The sequence below is a fragment of the Hemiscyllium ocellatum genome, chromosome 6, assembly GCF_020745735.1.
Source record: "Hemiscyllium ocellatum isolate sHemOce1 chromosome 6, sHemOce1.pat.X.cur, whole genome shotgun sequence".
Classification (NCBI taxonomy): Eukaryota; Metazoa; Chordata; class Chondrichthyes; order Orectolobiformes; family Hemiscylliidae; genus Hemiscyllium; species Hemiscyllium ocellatum.
In genome coordinates this window covers 71,441,145-71,464,608 of record NC_083406.1, presented here as the reverse complement: position 1 = coordinate 71,464,608, position 23,464 = coordinate 71,441,145, and the positions used below count along the sequence as shown (strand labels likewise).

The 23,464-nt window shown below is 39.7% G+C and overlaps 1 protein-coding gene across 1 annotated transcript in view; it reads right to left on the bottom strand.

Annotated features, from left to right (window-relative positions):
• The window catches only part of LOC132816742 (PC3-like endoprotease variant B), an 876,366-nt gene that overhangs the window by 437,180 nt on the left and 415,722 nt on the right, over positions 1-23,464 (bottom strand). Inside the window, exon 6 of the mRNA XM_060826651.1 lies at positions 22,584-22,692. Coding sequence (XP_060682634.1) covers positions 22,584-22,692 — 109 coding nt within the window. The remainder of the gene's footprint in view (positions 1-22,583; positions 22,693-23,464) is intronic.

Below are 23,464 nucleotides of genomic sequence, written 5' to 3'. Positions count from 1 at the left end.
TCCTCAAATGTCCTTGGCCCACACATCTTCAATTCTTTCATCGACTACTTTCCTCCATCATAAGATCAGAAACGGCAGAAGTGGAGATGTTTCCTCATGATTACATAGTGTTCAGCATCTTTCGGGACTCCTCTAGTACTGAAACAGCCCATGCTCAAATGTAGCAAGACCTGGACAATTCGCAGGCTTGGGCTGACAAGTGGAAAGTAACACTCATACAAGTATCAGGTAAAGATAATCCGTAAGCAGAAAGAACCTTAATGGCACTTACCCCAACCCATAACACCACACATCCTGAATACCCTCTATACTGCCCTAAATATTTTTATTGAAAAAATGATTTCAGGTTTTTTACAAAATTATAAAACTAGCACAAAATAGTATGACCACTGTACAATACAATAGCAACAACAGAACAAAAAGAAAAAACAAACCACTAATCTACTCCACAAACTACCAAAATACAAAAAGAATAAAAAAAACTCTATAAAAACTACAATTCAATAAATAACCAATAAGAAAGAAGAAAAAAATAAACAGACAAAATAAAATTATGCCAAGTTATACCTACTACACTCAGTGCACTCTCATCACAGCTCCCCAACACTGGAAGCAATAGTGAATAGACCCATATTTATGTGGGATTCTTCCTCCCAGGGGTCCCAAACTGACAGGCACAGTCCTCACAGTTAGACAAAGGCGCCTTTCAGGGTACAAAATTCATTTCATGAAATCAGAGGCCATGCCTGTGGGGGTCTTACCAGTATGTCCAACTTTGGAGATGGAACCCGTTTCCCCTTTCGGTCATCACAAGGAGGTTTTTTGTACTGAGGCATTTTTATCACCCTGGTTTTTGAATAGTTATATAAAGCCAATTACTTGCAGTTGTTAAAGAAAATTAGGTAGGACCTTTGGTGCTGGGAGGATCTTCCGATATCTTGGTGGGCAGAATAGCTCTGATCAAGATGAATGTTCTTCCTCGCCTATTACATCCCATGAGAATGCTCCCTTTGATGTTGCCAAGGCAAGTGTTGCGCAGACTTTATAGCTGGATCAGATCTTTTATTTGGCATCATGGGGGCCTCTTATTAAGCTGGATAAATTGCAGCTTTCGCAAGAAAGGGGTGGTCTAGATTTTCCGGACTTTAGGAAGTCAACGGAGTCCTTGCTATCCTATGTGGCTGATTGGACCTCTCGTGATCCATGATCAATCTGATTGGATATCGAGGCCTCTCAGGCAAAATGCCCCCTTATTAATCTATTGTTTATGGACAAGATGAGAACTGTTACAGATCACTGTAAAACTCTGATTGTCCTAAACACAGTCAAAGCTTGGAGGATGATGCAGCAGGGCGAGGACAATTTACAAAATACCTCCCCTTTCACTCCTATAGTATGAATGTCAGGAATTCAGCCAGGTTTAATGAACTCTGGCTTTAAGCTTTGGGAGTTCAGAGGAATCTCCTGTTTCGGAGACCTATTCGATGGGGAGGTCATTATGTCCACCGAAGAGCTAAGTCAGAAGTTTGGGTACCTAGGAAAGATCTCTTTCGATATTTCCAAGTTAGAAACTTTGTACAAAGAAAGACTACATTGATGGTAAATCCTTACAAATCAGACATGGACAGGAGAGTGCTCTGGTCAGAGGGCACCCCCTCAGTTAGCGCTCTGTCACTTACTAGGTAGTAATGTGTTGCAGGACATGGAACGACTATATAAAACCTGGACCCAAGAATTAGGGGTGGACATCTCCTCAGAGATGTGGGAGGACATTTGGGAAAACGTTAGGAAGATCTCTATTTGTAATCAGATTCAGGCTATTCAATTGAAGGTATTCCATAAGGCCCATCTGGCACCAGAATGACTTGTGTAGTCGAAGACAGGAGTGTCTCCAATGTGCCCTAAGTGTAAAAAGGAGGTTGGTACTCTTACTCATTGTTTCTGAACATGCCACAAAATCCACAGGTATTGGGATGACGTAGCGAGTGCTTTGGCAAAGGTTTTGGGAACTGAGATTGCATTGGATTTGGTGGTCCCTCCTTTTGGGTTTTCCAAATCTTCCCTCCCTGGATACACATGGAAGAAAGCATTTACTATTCTTTCTTTCTGCACGAGGAAGAACACTTTAATGAGCTGGGTATCGGAGAATCCCCTGGGACTCTCGCCAGAAAATGGAATTGTTCTATAGAACATGGCAGCCCTTTTTGAATTATATTGATGTAGATGCATCGGCTATATTTTCCAGGACACCTTCCTACCTGAGCCAAACACCCGCTTGCACTGACTTTAACACCAGCCTCTCTCATTCTAGCAGTAAATCAGCCCATGATAGGACAGAGAGAGTTAATATTGGTGGAGGGCTGCCCGAAATTCAGTTGCTCACTCCTATTGAGGAAAGAATTCTTAGTCTTACCACCCTAAGCTGATGAGCATGTCCTCGGTCCCTGGACTAGCATTGTGTGCTATCCTGTGACTCACTGATTAAAGGCTAGCTTTCTTGACTTGTTTGATGACTGATGACAACCACGAGAAGCTTCCTGGCTTTGTGTCTCCACTAAATTGCCTGATATCTCTGGCTGAGAGGCAAGACAAGGCAGGGATGCTGTGAGCATCCAGATAAGGTTGAAGTGAGTGAGTGTTAAGAGAACTGGCAAGCAACACAGAGCTGCAGCCTTGTCCAGTCCATGAGCTGGGTGTATACCCTGGAACTTAAAGTGCCCTTGCTGCAGCATTTCAACATTGCCCTCCAAAGTGCAGAATTGAAATTCAGAGGCATAGGTACATTATAGGGGTTCGTAGAGGCTGACACATGTCAAATACTAATATCTGTGGACATGATGTGCATGTGGTTAGGGCCCTTGGAGTGTATCCTGAGATGGTGGTGCTTAGAGTCCAACATGGAGGTCCAACAAAAGCAGTTGAGAGTCAGGTACTTATTCTGACTTCCCTGCTGAGAATTCTTGATATCTATATTGCTTGTAGTAGACAGCAGGTTAGAAAGCTGAATTTTAATGAGTTAAGATGTGCTGTTAATACAACTGTTAATAGCAATACAGGAGCCTTTTGAAGAAATTAGTTTTAATGGCCAAACATTTCACCATAATACAGAGCCTTGCCATTTTGCCAAAAATAGAGATGGTCAAAGTCAAAATCATATTCCTAAAAGGTGTGTGGTTTGCATGTTATGTGTGTTTTTTATGAGGATACTGGCCACTCAAATTATTAGCTATCTCCACTGTAGTGGGATTTTGATAGCCTTGGAGTATGAAAGTCAAAGTGTGCAGATTCATGCTGGTCAAAACTTTATGGATTTATTTGGATAGCTAAGGTACCATTTAGAATTGGTGAAAGGAAGTGTCAGCCCAAGCCTGTTTATAGCTTGCTGTATTTGGACTACTTCAATATCTAGGATGCTGAACATTGCACAATCAGCAGCAAACGTCTTCACTTATGATTTTATGTTGAAAGGAAGGTCATTGATGAAATTGCTAAAGATGGCTGTCCCTAAACCCCGAGGAAAATCTATACAGATGTTCTGGAGCTGAGATGACTGAATCATGCCAAAGGGGCTTGCCCAGTATCTAAGGTCCTGCCCTCTAAAATCTTTGAAAAATGTCTGGAGAATTTAATAAAGTGACTTCTTGCTATTTCATTCTGTTTGTTGCTATCAGACTGAACATTTCCATTACTGGATTACGCTGACTGTTGTCTCAATTGTCTATTATCACTGTCTTTGAGTTCACAGTTTGATTGACAGCTGCATATTTCCAGATGTTCTGAAGAGGGATTATGAATGAAATTCAATGCTAGTTGCTCTAAGAGATTGTACATTTGAATGAAAAGTTTTAAGACTTCATTTAGTTGAAGGATTGCAAATGTGGGCAAATGAATTTTCATGAATGACACAGTTTCCAACATAGTGAAAACAGAGTAAAGGTTGGAAAGACATTCCATGTTTTGAGCATTTTAAAATCCCAAGGGGTTTTAACAGAGTAGATGTGGAAAGGATGATTCTTCTAACAGGAGAATTGTGAACTAGGGGTCACTATTTAGAAAAGATGGTGAAGTGGAAATATTGTCAATGGATTTGTAACCCATTAAGACTTTTGGAGACATTGGTTTTAATATCACTATAGCAGCTGGTGAAATTTGTCTCAATAAAAACCTGGATTTAAAAGCTCACCTAATGGCAACCACAAAACTATTGTCAATTGTCATGAAAACCCATCTATTTTACTAATATCCCTTAGAGAAGGAAATCAAGCATATTACCCGGTCTGGTCTACATGCAATGTGGTTGACTCTTAATTGACCTCTGAAATAGTCTTAGCAAGTCATTCAGTTCAAGTAGTAATTAGGGGCTTTTTAACAACATGCGTACATTCTGGGATGACCTGGACCATCATCCTGCAACATAGATCCAACTTTTGGGGCTATTTTTGCCAGTTGGGGTTTTTGGAGTTGGGATATGTCCTCATCCTAGGAGAAAGTGAAGTCTGCAGATGCTGGAGATCAGAGCTGTAAATGTGTTGCTGGAAAAGCACAGCAGGTCAGGCAGCATCCAAGGAGCAGGAGAGTCGACATTTCGGGCATAAGCCCTGAAGAATCTCCTGTTCCTTGGATGCTGCCTGACCTGCTGCGCTTTTCCAGCAACACATTTTCAGCTATGTCCTCATCCTACCCAAGTGACATGGTAGTACAAACTTCGGGCCGAATTTTCACAAATATATGACAGGTTTGCTTTCACCAACTTTAATCTGATTTTAAGACCCTTTGGACAAGATTGCCCCACTCTGGAGAATTGCATCTAATTTGTCACTTTATCGTGCTGACCACTTAATTTCTGACCTCCTCAGTATCATACAATTTAATCTAGCTTTCCAGATTTCAGCTTTGCTATTTCAACATAAACATCACCTAGACAATAAAGCCCAAATATCCTTCCAAAGGAGGAAGGTCCAATCATACACCAATTAATTCCAAAACTCTGTTAACTTATTCAAGGGTTAGCCATAGTGCAGTAATGGCAGTCCCACCCAAGTCAAAAAGTTTTAGGTTCAAACTCCACTTGAGACTTTAACGCAAATTTTTAATTCATATTCCAGTAGAATATAAACAAGACATTAAAACAAGCATCCATCAGCTGAATATAAAACACTCCCTGTAGCACAATTTGAAAGAAGAACAGGGAGTTCTTCATTGCCAAACTCCTCAAATGGAAGAGAATACCTGGATGCTATTACATTTCTGTTGGCTTTGCAGTGTGCAGTTTAAATGTCAGATTTTTAAGTTACATCTACAACTCACTTTGAGAAATATTTCATTACCTATAAAGTACTTTGGATTTTGTTTTTGAGGTCATAAAACACGCTATATATAAAACTTGAGATTTCTTCTTCCTTTTTCCTTCTATCAATATTTAATGCCAGTGTCAAAACTTGACATCAAATAATCTTTCCAAACATTGCCAATTCAGTGGATTGTTAAAAGGGGGCCTATTGGAAGTTTCAATTGAGGCTTTTTAAGGAGTGAATTTCACTGCAGTTCATGGAAGATATGTGAAATCAGTGTTTACAACATTTTCTGGGGTTTTCATAGCTCTCCCACAGAAATTACAGAGGTTGAGCAGAAAAACCCTGAAAGGAATTCACCCGCTTACACTTGCCTGAATGAACAGATAGGATATCTCATTGGAACCATGGGTCTTCTGACATTGCAGTTTTACCTGGAAATTTTATCTTTGATGAAATGCTGAACTGCTGAAATGAGTTTTTGAGTGTGTAATTTCCTACACAGGTGAAAGAGCCATAAACGGAGCTGCACTGGGATTTTTGAATTCAGTCAAACGGACTTGGAAGATATGTTTGCCAGTGGTTAAGAACAAGCAACCTCTCTGTGAAATCTGATTTTTCAGACATTGTAAATACTCTACAAGCTTACAAAGTAGTAAAGACTATTTGATCTATCTGAATTCATCCATCCAGAGAGCTCATACCATCCTTTCATTGCAGGATTCATTTATTTCATAACCAGTTCCAGGACTTCTGCTTCTGTTTATCTATTTAAAGGTTTACTGCAGGTGCTACTCACTCAGTATGAAGAAGAATTCCTCATATCAGCCCAAAAATTACCTGTACCACTTTGAAAAATGTTCAGTAGCTCTATTTCTTGCTGTTTCATTTTAGAGGAATATTCTCAGTTCAGTTACATTCTCTATACCTTTAATAATCTGACAGACCTTCTAAGATGCCTATTTCGAGCTAAAAAGCCCACATTTCCCCGGTATTTCCTCATTAAGCAGATCTCTTGACACTGTGGATCAATGGATCAATCTACTGGCTTTTCTCTACACTACCTCCAAGCACTTGCATGTTTCACTTGTTTCTTGGCAACGAGAAATGAAAACCGTTTTCAGGGCAGAATCTTTCTTCAGCACTGTACAGTTTGATCATTACCTTGTCAGTTATATCTTACTGTTTCAACCGTATAGGGTCCGATTTTAAGTGTGTAAACAAACTGGCTTACACTTTATTGTTCAATATCTTATCATCCATACTAGGTTTTGCTTTGGGTGGATTTGTTTAGCATTCAGTCTCTAAGATTCCAAGGTCACTGAGTACTTTATTCTCACTTATTTTACACAGTATATGTCATTTTCGTCCCTACATATGGAATTTTCATCGCTTTTTGCATTTAAAAAAATCCTACCCCTAACATTTTTTTCAATTCATTCTGCAATTTCCTTAGATGCTCCCTTCAGTTTCACAATCCATTCTACTCTGGACTCATAGGCAAATGTGACCATTCTACAATACACGCCCTGTTACTGAACATAAAGCCCTCATTGTGCAAGATCAAAAGACCACAGGACACAGGAGGAGAATAGGCCATATAGCCCATTGTGTTTGCTCCACCTTTCAATGAGATCATGGCTGATCTGATAACCCTCGCCTCCACTTTCCTACCTTTCTCCCAGAACTCTCGATTCCTTTACTAATCAAAAGCCTGTATCACAGTCTTGAGTATATTTAATGGACCAGCCTCAACAGCCCTCTGTTGGACCACAGATTCATTACCCTTTGAGAAAAGATTATTCTTCACTCTGTCTTAAATGGGCCACTCGTTATTCTGAGATTATGTTTTCTGATTCTTGACTCAACCACATGGGGAAACAACATCTCCATATATACCTGAAACCCCTTAAGGATGTTTCAATCAAGTCACCTCTCATTCTTCTAAATTCCAAAGAGTATCGGCCCATCTTACTCCACCTCTCCCCATAAGAGTCCTTCCACACCCAGTATCAGCCCAGTGAACCTTCTCCGAAATCCCTTCAATGCCATGATATCTTTCCTTAGATAAGGGGATGCAAAACAATATTCCAACTAAGGTCTGAGTTGTATCTTCAAAACATTTAGCAAAATCTCCTTCTCTGTTACCTTTGAAATAAAGGTCAACATTCTATTTGCCTTCCATATAACTCGCTGAATGTAAACTTTTTTTTGATTTGAATGAGAACACCCAAATCCCTCTGTGCTGTAGCTTTCTGCAGTCTTTCTCAATTTAAATAATATTCAACTCCACTGTTCTGCCTGCCAAAGTGTATGACCTCAAATTTATCAACATTATATTCCAACGGCCAAATTTTGGCCCACTCGCTTAATTTGTAGACATCTCACTGTAGAATCTGTGTGTCATCCTCGCCACCTGCCTTTCCATCTAATTTTGAGTCAACCAAAAACGGACAATACTACATTCACATTCCTGATTCAAGATATGAATAAATATGTTGTAAATAATCATGGCCCAAATGTTGATCCATGTAGTACTCCATTATTTGCAGGTTGCATCCTGAAAATGACCCCCTTATCCCAAATCCCTGACTTCTGTACATCCACCCCCACCTTAGGTCCCATTCACACAAAGCAATAACTCCTCTAATAAATATTATCACCCCTAAGCAACTTTCTTACTAACTGCTTGGATTTACCCCAATTTCACATAACTTTAATCACAGAAACCCTACAGTGTGGAAGCAGGCCACTCAGCCCATCAAGTCCACACTAATCCCCTGAACAGCATCCCACCCACATCCACCCCCATTCTCTATCCTTGTAACCCTGCATGTTCATGGCTAATCCATGTAGCCTGCACATCCCTGAACACTATGGGCAATTTAGCATGGCCAATCCACCTAACCTGCACATCTTTGGACTATGGGAGGAAACTGATGCACCCAGAGGAAACCCACATAGACATGAGGAGAATGTACAAATTCCACATAGACAGTCGCCCAAGTTGGAATCGAATCCCTGTCCCTGGTGCTGAGAGGCAGCAGTGCTAACCATGTAAAAGAAGTCTTACAAAAATATTTTCGAGGTCAGTATTTTCTAGAGGTTATTTTTGAGGTTCCTGTTTTCTGGATGATTCTCAGCTGATAGTAAATTTGATTCAGATAACTGAATCTGTGTTTTTTGTCTATTTCATCATCTTTCCTTTCTCATCATTACATTGGCTGGCTTCCATTCTGTTGGCACCTTCTCTAGAGTCCATTAAATTTCTCAATGATGGCTGGCGCTTCTCAGATCTTCCATCTCATCTCTCTTTACAATTTAGGATAAATAACATTTATTCCTGAGTTTCATTTCCTTTGGACTAGATTAGCTTGTCTAGAATTTTCATTCCATTTATTGTTAAGTAAGATCTGTGTTTGTCCCAAGTACCTGTTTGTGTTGGAACAGGTTTTCATTCAGACATTTACTATGTTACACTTACCCTTCATTTTAAAAGCATTTGTATCTCTTATGGTTTTCACTTCTTCTCTAACTGCTTATTCATTTTTGAGGCACTGAACTAGTTCACTATTGTCAATAATAATACCATTCCTGATTGAATAATACTGAAGTTAGCAACTGATGCTGATATGCAGTAAGTTTAATTCTTCAATGTTCACTCTCAAGAAGTGATGTTCGTATGACCTGATGAAGAGAGGAATCCAGAGAGGAATTGTTTATTCAATCTGTCCACTCACTTCTAAAAAAAACTTGTTCCTGTACTTTGCTTTCAAATGTATATCTTTAGATTATTGATTAACAGTTCGTTTTTGCATCTCTTCATCCTCTTATTTTACTTTGATTTTTCATTTGTGAATGCTCCATAGCAACCACACTTGTAATCTTTATTCAGCTAGACTTCTCTCAGCTGTTGACTATTCTTGCTGCATTCCTCCCATCTCCTGTTGCCACCTCAAAGTATTTCTTTTCCAGTTCCAGCTGTTGTCATCAATTCTACCTTGTGCCCCCTTTTACCTCTCTCAGGAGTTTTGTTTTACTTTCTTTTTCTTTTAGGTATTCTTATTCAACATGATCTGTCCCAGGAGATTCCAGTTTCTATTTCCCACAGGTGTTTTCCTTTCTTATTTCTTCTCCCTTGCAACCCTTTAACCTTAACTTCTCAAGTCCGAGCCATTTAAATCTACACGTGCCTGTGCTACTCTTTAAGAAGGTGACCCGAGTTATTGACTTGTTTCTGTTCTTCAATATTTCATTATCTAAAAGCCAGACTTTTGTGTTGCTCAGGTACCTGGGGAGAATTAAACTTTTTTTTTATTTATGCATTATGCTCAAACACTTTCAACGGAATCTTCCCAGGTGCCGAACGATATGAACTATGGCATGGAATTTGGGAAAGTTGGGTGAGACATTGAGCCAGGCCGTTCTCAATATTGAGACAAAAAAACTTGTAATTTCTATCAAGTCCCAGACACTGAGATGAGATTCTCACTCGTGAATGGTAAGAGGTCTATTAACAGAGATAATTGCTTATTATCAGTCTCACTACAACCTCACCTCATTAAAGCTACCCAGTCTTCCACCCATCAAATAGAAATTGGATGCCAAGAATCCTCAACATGAGAATCTGAGCGGACAACCGTTCACTCCAGCTCTCTGCTTGCTCATCTGGGCTCCCAGCTTCAACACCTGGCACCATGGTCTTGGAACATGCTCCATGGCAGTGGCCGGATGTGACCCATGTTGACAGACATTAGCATCTGACATATACCAGCCTTGTCACATTATCATGGCATAGCTGCAATCCACTTATACACAAAGTCATAGAATTTTTATATCATGGAGAAGTCCTTCAGCCCATCATGTCCCTATTGGTCATCAAGCATCCCCCATTCAAATCCCATCCTCCACCAGTTGGCCGATAGCTCTGTATATTATGGTGTTGCAAGAATACTTCTTAAGTGTCTCTAAAGTTCTCACCTGTATCACCCTTTTAAGCATTGAGCTCCAGGTACCCCCAACCTTCTGAGTGAATTTGTTTTTTCTTTAAATCCCCCAAACCTCCTGCTCCTTACCTATAATTGTATCCTGGTTACTGACTCCTCTAATAATGGGAATCGTTTCTTTCTATTATATCAATCACGCCTCAGAACCTTTCAATCAGACACATCCTCAGCCTTCTCTATCCAATGTTTCTTCAGAGCTGAATCACTCCAGCCCAGGCAACATCTTGGTGAACTTTCTCTGCACCGTCTTTCCTGCACACAATATTTCAGCTGTGACCTAACTAATGTTCATCATAATCCCTTTGCTTTTGTATTCATGCCTCAACTAGTAAAAACATATATCCCATCTGCCTCCATATCATACACTTCTGCATATTAATACTACACTTTGAGAACCTTTCATTGCAATGTTGCTGCAAGGACACTTTGCATGAACAGGTATCTCACTCACAGACTTTACCAAGGAGCATCTTAAAGCTGCTCGCTTGCTCTCTCACATTTACCTGGATGCTCACAGTATCCCTACCTTGCCTTCCTTGGCTTTCTGCCTTACTTTGCCTGGCCTTCTGTCTTGCCTTGTTGTTTAGTGTAGACGGAGAGTCAGGCAGATTAATATGGCTGTCATCAATCAAAGGGGTGGATGATTTGCTATCAGCAGTCACCCATTCAGCATGTGCCAGCAGCCTACGTGGCAAACACACTGCCTGTGTGGGCCTTAATCAAGTGGCCATGTCTCAAAGTCAAGGAGGAGCTGTCCTCAGTAAAATCTGTTGGGGGTGGGGCGGTCTGTTATCAGTGATTGGGACCCAGCATATTCAACCAAGGGCTTCTTTAACATGTTAAAATGTTAAACAAGGTGGAGAATGAAGTGGAACTGGAACGGGGGTACATATTGCCTGTGGCAATGCTGATGGATAGAGAGGTTGATAGTGTGCATATGGCAATGCATGGCATTACTGTAGATCTCAGGATATGGCAAGAACATTTGTCTGAGGCATTTTATATGTGACAGAGATACTTGTGATCCTGGTCTTCACCATATATTCCCAGCTCTGAAGGAGAGTCACTGGACTCACAGCGTTAACTCTGCTTTCTCTCCACAGATGATGCCAGACCTGCTGAATTGTTCCAGTAATTTCTGCTATGAGTCAAGGGCAGGGCTCTGTCAGTCGGCCATGTAGGACAATCATGATCATGATCCTGGCCCCATTGGGGGTTAGGAGCTGAGAGTTGGACATCCTGGCTCTCTCTGGCCTGCAGAGGGCCATTTTCTCACGACATTAGACGTGGGGAGTGAGAAGTAATTGGCTGGCTCAAATGGTGTAAGTGGGAGATGGTAATGTGTCCTGAGAGTCAGTGAGTTGGAGATGCAGACGTCATGTAGGGTTAGTAAGCTTGGGGAATTGGATGGGTGAGAAGATTTTGCAAGCAATAGTGAGAGTGGTAGAGCATTCGTCTTAGCCGAAGGAGAATGCAGTAACAGAAGCAAAGAAAGTACAAAGTAGCAGTGGCAGGATGATGGCCATTACTCTGGAAGAGCAGAGAAGGTCAATGACCTTACTGTGGCATTGCTGTGCATTCCTCCAGATTGTTGAGATCCCACTGACTGAGGTGGCAACATTCGACCATGCCAACACGGTCTAATGGCCTCCTCTGGTATAATGGCCTCCTCTGCAACATCTTATCCTTGTCTGCAAAGTGGCTTGCCAAGGACATCTGGTTTCTTATTCTATTGATGGAAAATACCCCTTATCTACCATGTATGGGACGAAATATCCCAAGTTGTACAAGGCGGATCCAGACTCCCAGCGCTTATCCAGGTGCACAATGGCCTTTTACAGATGGCACTGCCATCGGGAATCCTGGGATTTCAGGCAATGACAAATGTTTCCAGCTATGGCAAGTGGGAGAATCAAGCTAATGTCGGAAAAGAGGTGCCACATAAGTGGTGATGGGTAGTTAATGAGATGAGGTTGGTTGATAACTCATGAAAACTCATGAGGCACCATGTTGAGAAATCCTCCGTGAAAATTAACAAAATGGCATTTCGCCATCATATCATACGATTCAGCCCTGGGTTTCAAGCTATGGGAATCTTCGTGGAGTGGAGGTATTCAATAATATTCTACTTATTTATAAATAAACTTAGCAACATTCACGGCTTCTGATGGAATCTATGCTCCTCATACAGTAATTATGCTGATATTTTAATTTGGTGCCTGTGCAGGGATCATTGCCAATCTGCTGGATGGTTTTCCAATTTTAGGGGGCATCCTTTGGAGCGGCTGCCAGATGTTTGTTCCATTGCACTGGCTTTATTTTTCATTTTTGCCATTTTTCACTTACAGCCTTCATAGCCCACAATGCAGACTGTGATCTTTCTTTGCTGGTATTTAATACTTTGGCATCTGCACACCCAATGCCTGAAGATATTTTTTTTCCCAAAGTTGGCGGGAGCGCTTCCCAGCAGCTGCTTCAATGGTCAACAGACAATCCAAATCGGAATTCAAAGTTCCTGCTACATGCCTTTAATAATAGCTCCTTTCAGACATCTGGCATTTAGCAAATAAAAAACAAGTGCTGTTTGCTTCCACAACTGTGAGTAGGAACACTAAGTCACACAACCACTACTCACGATAGGAAAGCAACATAAATGAGTTAAAAAGCTCTGTGATATTAGTAATTAAAACATTAATGCATTCATAAGAAATACCTTGATGCACCAGTGTAATCCTTTAAATGATTTAACATCTTTGTTAAAATAAGTAAAGGAATTTTATAGAAAGCTAACTGACATATTTATTAATAATATCATACAGTGAGATTTTATAAAAGGCAGAGTGCATATCTGTTATAGTCAGGGAGAATTATGTGCCTCTTATATACATGTCTGCATTATTTGAACAGGAAGCTGATGGATATAGATCCATACAATTTCTTATGAGTTTGCATAGTGGATAAAAAACAGGTTTGTGAAGACCAAAGGAAAGTAATAAAGGTGGTGATGATTTATAATATGAATTACAAAACTAAATAGATCTGCAATTCCATTATCACTAAGTGTGCATTCAGTGATTAATTTAGCATTAGGAGGTGTACAATTTACATCAGTTCATTTTTCAATTTATTCATTTCACTTCTGGATTTGCAGGATTCTGGGTCTTCACCCACATTTGTTAAAAATACAGTGGTTTCCCTGAAGAAAAGGTTCTTTCATTGTTGCTAAATCAATGTAAAACAGATTGCAACACAGGGCAATAGGGAACCTCAACATATAATGCCATTTTTTTGAAAGATACACTTACTTCATGACTTTGAAAAAAATTCTTAAGGAGATGAAGAGCTTATCCAGCATGCCAAGGACATCTGGTTTCTTATTCTATTGACGAAAAGGAAATTGCAAGAAGACTGATGCCTTCTGCTTGTTTGATATTATTATTTGTTAACGGATAAAGCTTTCAGTCACATTTCAGAAGTTTATGAAGATATGTTAAAAAAATTGGAATAGTTGGAAAAATACTTTCAGCCATATGCAAACAGGTTTAAAAACCAGACTGTAAACAATTGCCAAAATTGTAGAGGAAGGGTCAACAACAGAGAAAGCTTTACTTTTGTTACTTTGTACATGGAGTAAAATCATTTAGGGACATAAAATATTCAACTTGCATTGACAAAAATAAGAAAAGTTGGAAGTACTAGGCAGCCATCACCTGTATCTGAAGGACAAAGATTAACTCCTGGTTTTGTTGACACCTTGCTTCAGAGTAGAGATGGGGGATGCACCAATGTCAGGATTAATTTGGTCCCATCAGCTTGATTGTACATTCTGATGGAATACCCTGAATGCTAACCTATCTTTCTCCTCTTTAATTTCAGATTTCACCACAATTATCCATGTCTCACTTAACATGAAGGACTATAAAGTTGGACTTTTCAAATTTCTTCATTATTCTGCCTTGATATTCTTATTATTTTCATATTGCAAGATGACATTGGAGAGTGCAGCACTCAACATTTTTCACTATTTTTGTAACAAGACACATGACAATAAATTAAATCAAATAAATGTATACTATCCGTATGTCGACTTTTTAAGTGTGTGAATGTTTGAACACTTAGTACCATTTTTAATTTCACATACACATATAACCATCAGTAAGGTTTGAGTAGTATTTGTAACCAATAATAATTTATTTGCATTCTAATACATCTACTTAAACTGATAGTGGCCAGATATATAACCTAGTCTGAGATAAAGTATTGGTGGAGTATACTGCTTTTGTCCAAAATTAAAGTAATGAGAATCAATAATAAATGCGGCATCAATGACAGGAAAAATTACATCACATTGTAAGAATCAGTTTGGTGAGTGCTAAGTTTTAAAGTGTCAATATCTTTCCACAAGTGTAGTCTCTAACTAGCCTTAAACTGGTTATTACAAGGCTTAAAATTGAAGAAAGATAAGAAAATAATTGAAGTTTCTTCCAGCTTTAGCTGGGGTAAGGATGTTATACTGGACAGTAGCTGATTAGGTAATTAGGCAAATCAGTCTGGATTTGTCCTTACACTGTAGCAGCAAAGTCAAAGTACAAGCAGAAGGGAGATTTCAAGCAGAATGAGTTTGATGCTGTCGATGCAGTGAGAGGGGGAGGGGTGTTTATTTTCTCTCGTGTTTTTATTTGCTTTCTTCAGTATCTAGTGTTACTTGAATCATACATCAATACAACAGGAGGAGCTGCCGGTGGCTAACTGGTAAGATATTCTGGGTGTTATAAATGGTTAGAACAGTTAACTGGTTTTCAAGTGGAACGTGCAGCTTGTTTAAAGTGGGAAGTCATGGATGCACCATGAGTCTGAGACTAACACATCTGCAGGAAGTCCCATTGTCTGCACAAGTTTGAGCTCTGATTTTAGAACTTGAGTTATGTCTGGAGTCACTGCAGCGCATCTGCAAAGCAAAGGGCAATGTGAATAGCATTTTTAGAGAAGTGGTCACACTGCACTTTAAGGGTATGCAGGCAGGTAAGTCCCAGTAAACCAGACAAGTCGTACAAGAGTCCCTTGAGTTAATCTTGTTTGCAGATTGGTTTTGCTTTTTGGACACTGACAAGAGCAATGGTTTCACAGAAGAGTGCACTCATGTCAATGGCACCATTGTACATGACAACTATATAGAAAGGGAGAAAGAAAAGTGGGAGAGCAGTATAGATAGGGGTTTCTCAAGTCAGGGGATTAGACAGGTTTTTTCACAGCCATAAACCTATCCCCAAATGATAAGTTGACTCCCTAGTGTCAGAGTCAAGGAGGTCACAGGATGGCTGCAGGATATTCTTCTAGGTGAGGGTGAACACCCAGAGTTGATGGCGTATGCTGGTACCAATGACTGAGGTAAGCAGGCAGGTGACGTTGTAGAGGCAGATTTCAAGGAGATTGAAAAGCAGGATCTCGAAAGCAGTAATCTCAGGATTACGTGCAGTCTCTGGAGAATTGAGCAATTGAACACGTGGCTGGAAAGCTGGTGTAGGAGGGAGGTCATCGGTTTTCTGAGGCATTGGGACTGGTTCTGGGGCAGATGAGACCAGTACAAGGGTGGATGAGTGCATCTTGGCAGGAATAGGACTGGCATCCTGACTGGAAGATTGGGTAGTGCTATTCCTAAGGGATTAGAGTGGTATGGTGATCAGAACCTAAGAGGGAGCTCTGATTCAAAGAAAGAAAAGGAAGTTGAGGAGTTGTAAACAAAAACAGAAGACAGATAAAACAATGGCTAGCATCAAACAAGATCAAACTTGAGAATAATATTAAGAAGGTTGAATTAAAGGCACTCTGTCTGAATGAATATAGCATTCACAAAAAGTGATTGCACAGATTAATACAAATGTGTATGATTTAACTACTTAATTGTGATCAAGAGGCACAGCTGTAGGATGACCAAGATTGGGAACTGAATATCCAAGGATATTCTACACTTAGAAAGAATAGATAACAAAGGAATAGGAGGTGAGGTAGTGCTCCCAATATGAGATAGGATCAGTATGTTATGAAGAAATGATGTTTGATCAAAAGATCAAGCTGTAGAATTGGTTTGAGGGGAGCTAAGACACAGCAAGTGGAAGCAAACTTTGATGAGAGTCATTCAGACAACAAACAGTTGTGGTAATATTGGGCATAACGTAATCAGGAAATTAGAGGTGCATATACAGAGGCGGTACAGCAGCAATGGATGACTTTAATTCGCATCAAGTCTGGGTGAACCAAGGCAGCACTGATGATGTGGAAAATGAATTCCTGGGGTGTGTATAAGATGGGTTTTTGAAACAGTTAAGGCACCAACTATGTATCAAGCCATTTTAGATTTGGTGTTGTGAATTAGAAAGGGCTAATTGATAACCTTGCTTTAATGGAGCCTTTGGAAAATAGTGCCCATGATCTGGCAGAATACTGCATGAAATTTGAATGCAATATCATTCATTCTGAAACTAGGGTCTTAAATCTGGGTACGAAAAGCATAGTGGCTGTTGTTGATTGGGAAAATGCACTCAAAGCTTTGACAGCTTGTAATGACATGTATTTAAAGAAATACTGCAAGGACTACAACAGATATCTATTTGCTCAAAGCACAAACAACCAAAGATTAACCATGGTCAACAAAATAAGTAAAAGGTTCATTCGATCAATGGAAGTGGCTTATAAAAATCCCAGAAAAAGTGATAAGGCTGTGGATTGGGAGGAACTTAGGAACTAGCAAAGGAGGACAAGAAATTGATGAAGAAAGGGAAAAGAGAATATGATTGCAAATGAGTAATGTCAGCTGAAAAAATCTTTAATTGATATGTGAAAAGTAAAAGATTATCAAGAACAAATGTGGGTCTATTATGGTGGGGGAGAGGAATTTAGTGTGCATACAAGGATAGTTTGCATGTGTGTTCACTGAAGAAGATATAGAAAATTTGTCAGGAATACGAGGTGACCAATTCTGAAGAGTCAACACTGGACTCTAAAGGTTAACTCTGTTTCTCTTTCCATCAATGCTGCCAGACCTGCTGAGTTTTTCGAGCAGTTTTTGCTTAAGTTTAAGGTGATCAAGGAACTTATGTAACTGAGGAATTTAAAGAAATTAGTAATAGTAAACATGTAGTACTTGAAAGATGAGTTGGATTGAGACTTGATAAATTTTCTTGTGGAGACAAACTTCACCTCTGAGTGTTGAAGCAAGTAGTAATAGCAATAGCAAATGCATTAGTGGTTACCTTTGGTAATTCTATAGATTCTCGAAAGGTTCTTACTGACTGGAAGATAGAAAACATAACTCACTGTTTAAGGAAGTGGGAGAGGAGACCTGTTAGCTTAATACTCCCAGTTGAGGAAACATTAATGGGTGTGATACTGAAAGTTTAGAAAAGATTGTGCACAGTCAATGTGACTGTAGGAAAGGAAAATCAAGTTTGACAAACTTGGATTATTTTTTTGAAAATGTTCCTTGTAGCATTGAACAAATGAGAACCAGTGAATGCGGTGTATTTGGATTTTCAAAAGTCCTTTGATAAGACCTCACACAGGAGGTTAGGAAATAAAATCACAGTGTATAGAATTGTAGGAAATCAATGAGTATGGATTAAGAATTGGTGCGAAGACAGAAAGCAGGATTGCAAGCTGGCATTGATGGGTCACCACAATCTCGCATTTGTTTATCATCAATATAAATGATGTGGATGTAATATCTCCAAATTTGGTGATGACATGGAACTGTGTGGGAACATTAGTTGTGAACAGTGTGCAAAGAGACTTCAAAGGGACTTGGAGAGACTCAATGAATGGGCTAGAATATGGCAAATGGAATTTAATGTAAATAAATGCAATTACTCACTTGGCAGTAAAAAGGCAGAATTACTTCTTAAATAATGAGAATTTGCAAAGTGTTGCTATCTAAAAGAATTTAAGTGTTCTTGTTCATGAGTCACTTAAATTTGATATGCAAGTGCAGTAAGGAATTAGAAAAACAAACAATGCTTTGGCATTCATTTGAAGGAAATTTGAGTATAGAAGTAAAGATGTTTTGTTAAATTAGTATAGAGCCTTGGTGATACCTCACCTGTAGTACTGTGTACAGGTTTGGTCTCTTTATCTATGGAAGGGTATTCTTGCCATAGAGGGAGTTCAATTAAGAATACCCAAGATGGCAAGATAGTTGGAGAAGGAGAGATTGAAGAAGCCGAGCTTTTCTTCTTGAGAATTACGGAGGAGAGGCAATCTCATTGAGACTTACAGAGCATGACAGAAATAATAGGAGATAGTGAGGACTGCAGATGCTGGAGATCAGAGCTGGAAATGTGTTGCTGGAAAAGTGCAGCAGGTCAGGCAGCATCCAAGGAGCAGGACAGTCGACGTTTCGGGCATGAGCCCTTCTTCAGGAATGAGGAAAGTGAGTCCAGCAGGCTAAGATAAAAGGTAGAGAGGAGGGACTTGGGGAAGGGGCGTTGGAAATGTGATAGGTGGAAGGAGGTCAAGGTGAGGGTGATTGGCCGGAGTGGGGTGGGGGCAGAGAGGTCAGGAAGAAGATTGCAGGTTAGGAAGGCGGTGCTGAGTTCGCGGGATTTGACTGAGACAAGGTGGGGGGAGGGGAAATGAAGAAACTGGAGAAATCTGAGTTCATCCCTTGTGGTTGGAGGATTCCTAGGCGGAAGATGAGGCGCTCTTCCTCCAGTCGTCGTTTTGCTAAGGTCTGGCGATGGAGGAGTCCAAGGACCTGCATGTCCTTGGTGGAGTGGGAGGGGGAGTTGAAGTGTTGAGCAACGGGGTGGTTGGGTGGGTTGGTCCGGGTGTCCCAGAGGTGTTCTCTGAAACGTTCCGCAAGTAGGCGGCCTGTCTCCCCAATGTAGAGGAGACCACATCGGGATGAACTCAGATTTCTCCAGTTTCCTCATTTCCCCTCCCCCTACCTTGTCTCAGTCCCAACCCTTGAACTGAGCACCATCTTCCTAACCTGCAATCTTCTTCCTGACCTCTCTGCCCCCACCCCACTCCGGCCTGTCACCCTCACCTTGACCTCATTCCACCTATCGCATTTCCAAGGCCCCTCCCCCAAGTCCCTCCTCCCTACCTTTTATCTTAGCCTGCTGGAAACACTTTCCTCATTCCTGAAGAAGGGCTCATGCCCGAAACGTCAACTGTCCTGCTTTGTGGATGCTGCCTGACCTGCTGTGCTTTTCCAGTATGACAGAAATAATAGACAGGATGTTACCCCCGGTTGCTCTCTCCTGAACCAGGAGATGTAATCTCAGGATAATAAAAAGGGCATTTACTTCATTCATAGGGTAGTGAATCTTTCAAAATTTCTACCCTAGAAAGCTGTGGAAGCTCAGGCATTGAGCAGGCTCAAGAAATTGGCAGGTTTATGGAAAATAATGAATTAAAGAATTTGGAAAAAGTGGAGAAAAATGGCATTGAGCAGATTAACAGCAATAACCTAAAATGGCAAGACAGGCTTGATAGGCTGATTGGTCAACTTCTATTCCTCTGTTTCCAAGGTTGACTGTTTATATTTACAACTATGATAAAACAAACAAAAGACCAGTGTTTTATGTTATAACAGTGTTAAAATGCTGAATTCATGGACATGGCTCTATTACCGTGGGCAACCTCTGAATGGATTCAAAATCATTGGAAAGAATTTCAGATTAGCTGTGATGACCTTTTCTCCCCTACACTGCAAACAAATCTTACTGTGACAAAAATTGAGCACTTCATCCATAATTTATAGTTTCCCACACTGCACTATTAATTTTTTGCCTAAAAATAATGGGATAGAAATTGATATCCAATACAACCGTCTCTTAGGTATTAAGTGGCCACAATGATAAATTTAGCTGTGGGACAGGCCAGAACCAATTACTGCACATGTTTGGACAGCCTGTTCTTAAGGATTAGGTTCCCTACAGTGGAAACAGGCCCTTCGCCCCAACAAGTCCACAGTGACCCACCGAAGAGCAACACACCCAGACGCATTCCACTACATTTACCCCTAACTAGGGCACCAAACACTACAGGCCATTTAGCATGGCGAATTCACCTAACCGGCACATCTTTGGACTGTGGGAGGAAACCGGAGCACCCGGAGGAAACCAGACACAGGGAGAGTGTGCAAACTCCACACAGACAGAAGTCCGAGGTGGGAATTGAACCTGGGTCCCTGGCGCTGTAAGGCAGCAGTGCTAATCACTGTGCCACCATGCCACCCCTGAAGAGGTTAATAATCTCAAAAAAGCATTTCACACAAGCTTCGTAGTTCAAAACTGACATTTAAGAACTTTAGAATGCAGATTTTCTTGGAGTGCTTTCAATCTTGATGGTTAAATTTCAAATTAAAGTTAAATACTGATGTAACACATGTGGAGTACCAGAGAAGTGGGTATTCGGCCTATTTTCTGCTTCCAGTTACTCCCTTCACTGCTCTAAATCTGTTCAAAAACGTTCAAGAATGGAGTAAAGAAAATCAATCAGCACAGCAAGCCAGTTCTTCCAACAGATCATTAACTGTACCTAACAGAATCCCCTAATGGAGGCATCAACCTTAAAGACACAAACTCAAAAGTAAATCTAGCGTTTCCTGGATATCCTTCCTTGCACCTATATATATAATCATTCAAAATTCTGGAAAGGAATAATTCCTCTGAAGTTCACTGTTCAGCGTAATATAAAGAATACATTTACATTTCCATTATAAATAGCAAAGCTGAGCCCATACCCTGCGGCATACCATAAAAATATCAGAATTTCTCTGTGCCAATGGTTTGCTCACAATGTTCAGTGTAAGCAACAGCCTATTTCCTATGACCATGAAGACACTGGCTGACTACATTCCCATTATGAGTTAGTTTGTGGTCACGGCATGCTTCTTCATGTCTCTGACAAATAATCTTTCCTGATGCAACCTTGGATTCCTTTAAAAAAATTAAAATAAAGGACCTGGAATTCTTGGAGAGATTCTGAACTGTGGAGATGGGGCAGGACAGAACTTCCTCCCAAACAACTCAGAAATTTCTTATCACTTTGGAAATGCTATTATGAGGGTCGCTCAGCGTTTTAGAATTGCGACCTCATAATAGTCTGGAGATGTCTGCTTAGGGTCAAGGGGGGTGATTTGAAAGCAGTGCAAAGTTTTGTCTTTCTTTTGCTGTTTGGAAATAAAATTTATCGTCAAGCTCAAGGAATCCTACAGCCAAAATATTTGAAAACAAAGATTACTCTTAATTATTCTGAAATGTAAAAATTGGCAAAATATGGTCATATCTTTACTTGTATGGTTGATCATAACGAATAGATAAATGAATCTTAACAAAATTATCCAATATTCTCAATTTTAAAATTAAATACCTTCTATATTGCATTGACATTTGTGTGACTTTGAAAGAAATAATTTTATTGTGATCCTCCATTTTTTGGTTAAAGTAGTCAATTATTACATATGGTAAACCTGTAGAGGTGTCAGCTGTGGCTCAGTGGCTCTCTCCATTATCCACAGTTGTATTTGTTGCTTAAACAACATCACTAAAATTGATGGTCAATTAATTGTAAACATCATTTTGTTGCTTGTGTGTCCATGCTCTGTGCAAATCGCCTGCCATCTACACTTAAAAAACAATTTAATTGCAGTAAAATGCTTTGGGATGTCCCAAGATAATGAAAGACATATCCTCCTTTGAACTTTATATTATGAATGTTGAGATCAATGAGGGCAGAGGATGTGAGGGCTTTAGTACATGGCTGTATGTTTTTCTCAACTACATTTCCACATTTTAATTTTACACACTGTCATTTATTTCATTTCGTATTTTGTGACAGATACTGGAGACACTTGGTGAATGAGGTTTTTATGAACTTGTAAGAAAAGCTAACAATGGCAATGAACAGCTTGCACAATATATAAGTTTTATTGAACAGGCATGCACCCTATGTCCATTACACCCAGAAGTGTTATAAAGTAATTCCCAAATATTCGTATATTCAAAATGGGGAACATTTTTTCCAAAAGATGAGATTTAATTTGTTCGACATACAGCAGTCTTGAATTGTAAATTATGCTTTGGAGCAGGGTCACCTGTTGGGTTAAACATTGCTAGACACATATAAAAAACATTGTTTTCCCTCCCTGGAATGAAAGAGATTTCTCATTCAAATATTGCCATTTAGCATGTCCTGCTTTAATCCATGACTGGGCTCTAGGAACTTTTATCTGGAGAAAAAGCATGAACTTAAGTGGCTGCTCTGTAGAAAAAGGATTACTCACCGTCATCTATGATTGTCACGACAACCCCAGAGCCAGTTATATTTTTCTTCCATACTGGCATCACATTGATGTCAAATCCCTTTGGCCCATGCGTCTGGCCAGTATTAAACTGTAAAGAAAAATATTAACTGTGAGGTTTACAGATGTTTTGTAGCACCAGAGCCCCGGAAGTTCTGAGAAGAGATGCCAAGAAATGCAAACATATTTTCTTTGAACGAAACTAAAATCTCCCCAAGGCAATCAGGAGATTTCAAAGTGCATGAATTAAATCTAATGAAAAGTACAAATGTACCCAGCCTGCCATCACAGAAAGTTTATCTAATATTCTACTGTGTGCTGTCAGTAATAATGAAATATTACACCAGCTTTTCACAAAGCCCATTCACATTTTGTATCTCTATCCATAATTTTAATCATATTACAAAATAATAATCAGGTATTCCATTTTGCTCAATACAGTACATTCAAATTAAAAGATAGTTCCATTAAAAGTACATTTAAACCTGAAAGGGTGTCAGTTGGAGAGAATCAAAATATGAACAAAATAATGAGTGCCCATAAAAATATTGAAACAATATTGAATGAAGAAGTCAACAAATTGTTGCACTTTTCTGGTGTTAATTTTACAATATCAAAGAAGCTTCAATATTGAAAATACACAGCACTCTAAATTTTGATGGTTTGGGAGGAATATTTATAACTTCAATAAAACAAATATGCGAACAAAATAGGTAATACAGTCCCAAATGTATACAGGATTTGATTTGAATTCAGGACCGTATTTGTTGATGATAAAGTGAAGATGTACTTATGGCCAGAAGCTGGGACAGCATTCAAATACCTTGAGCAAAGAGAGATCTAGTAAATTTTAACTGCCTAAC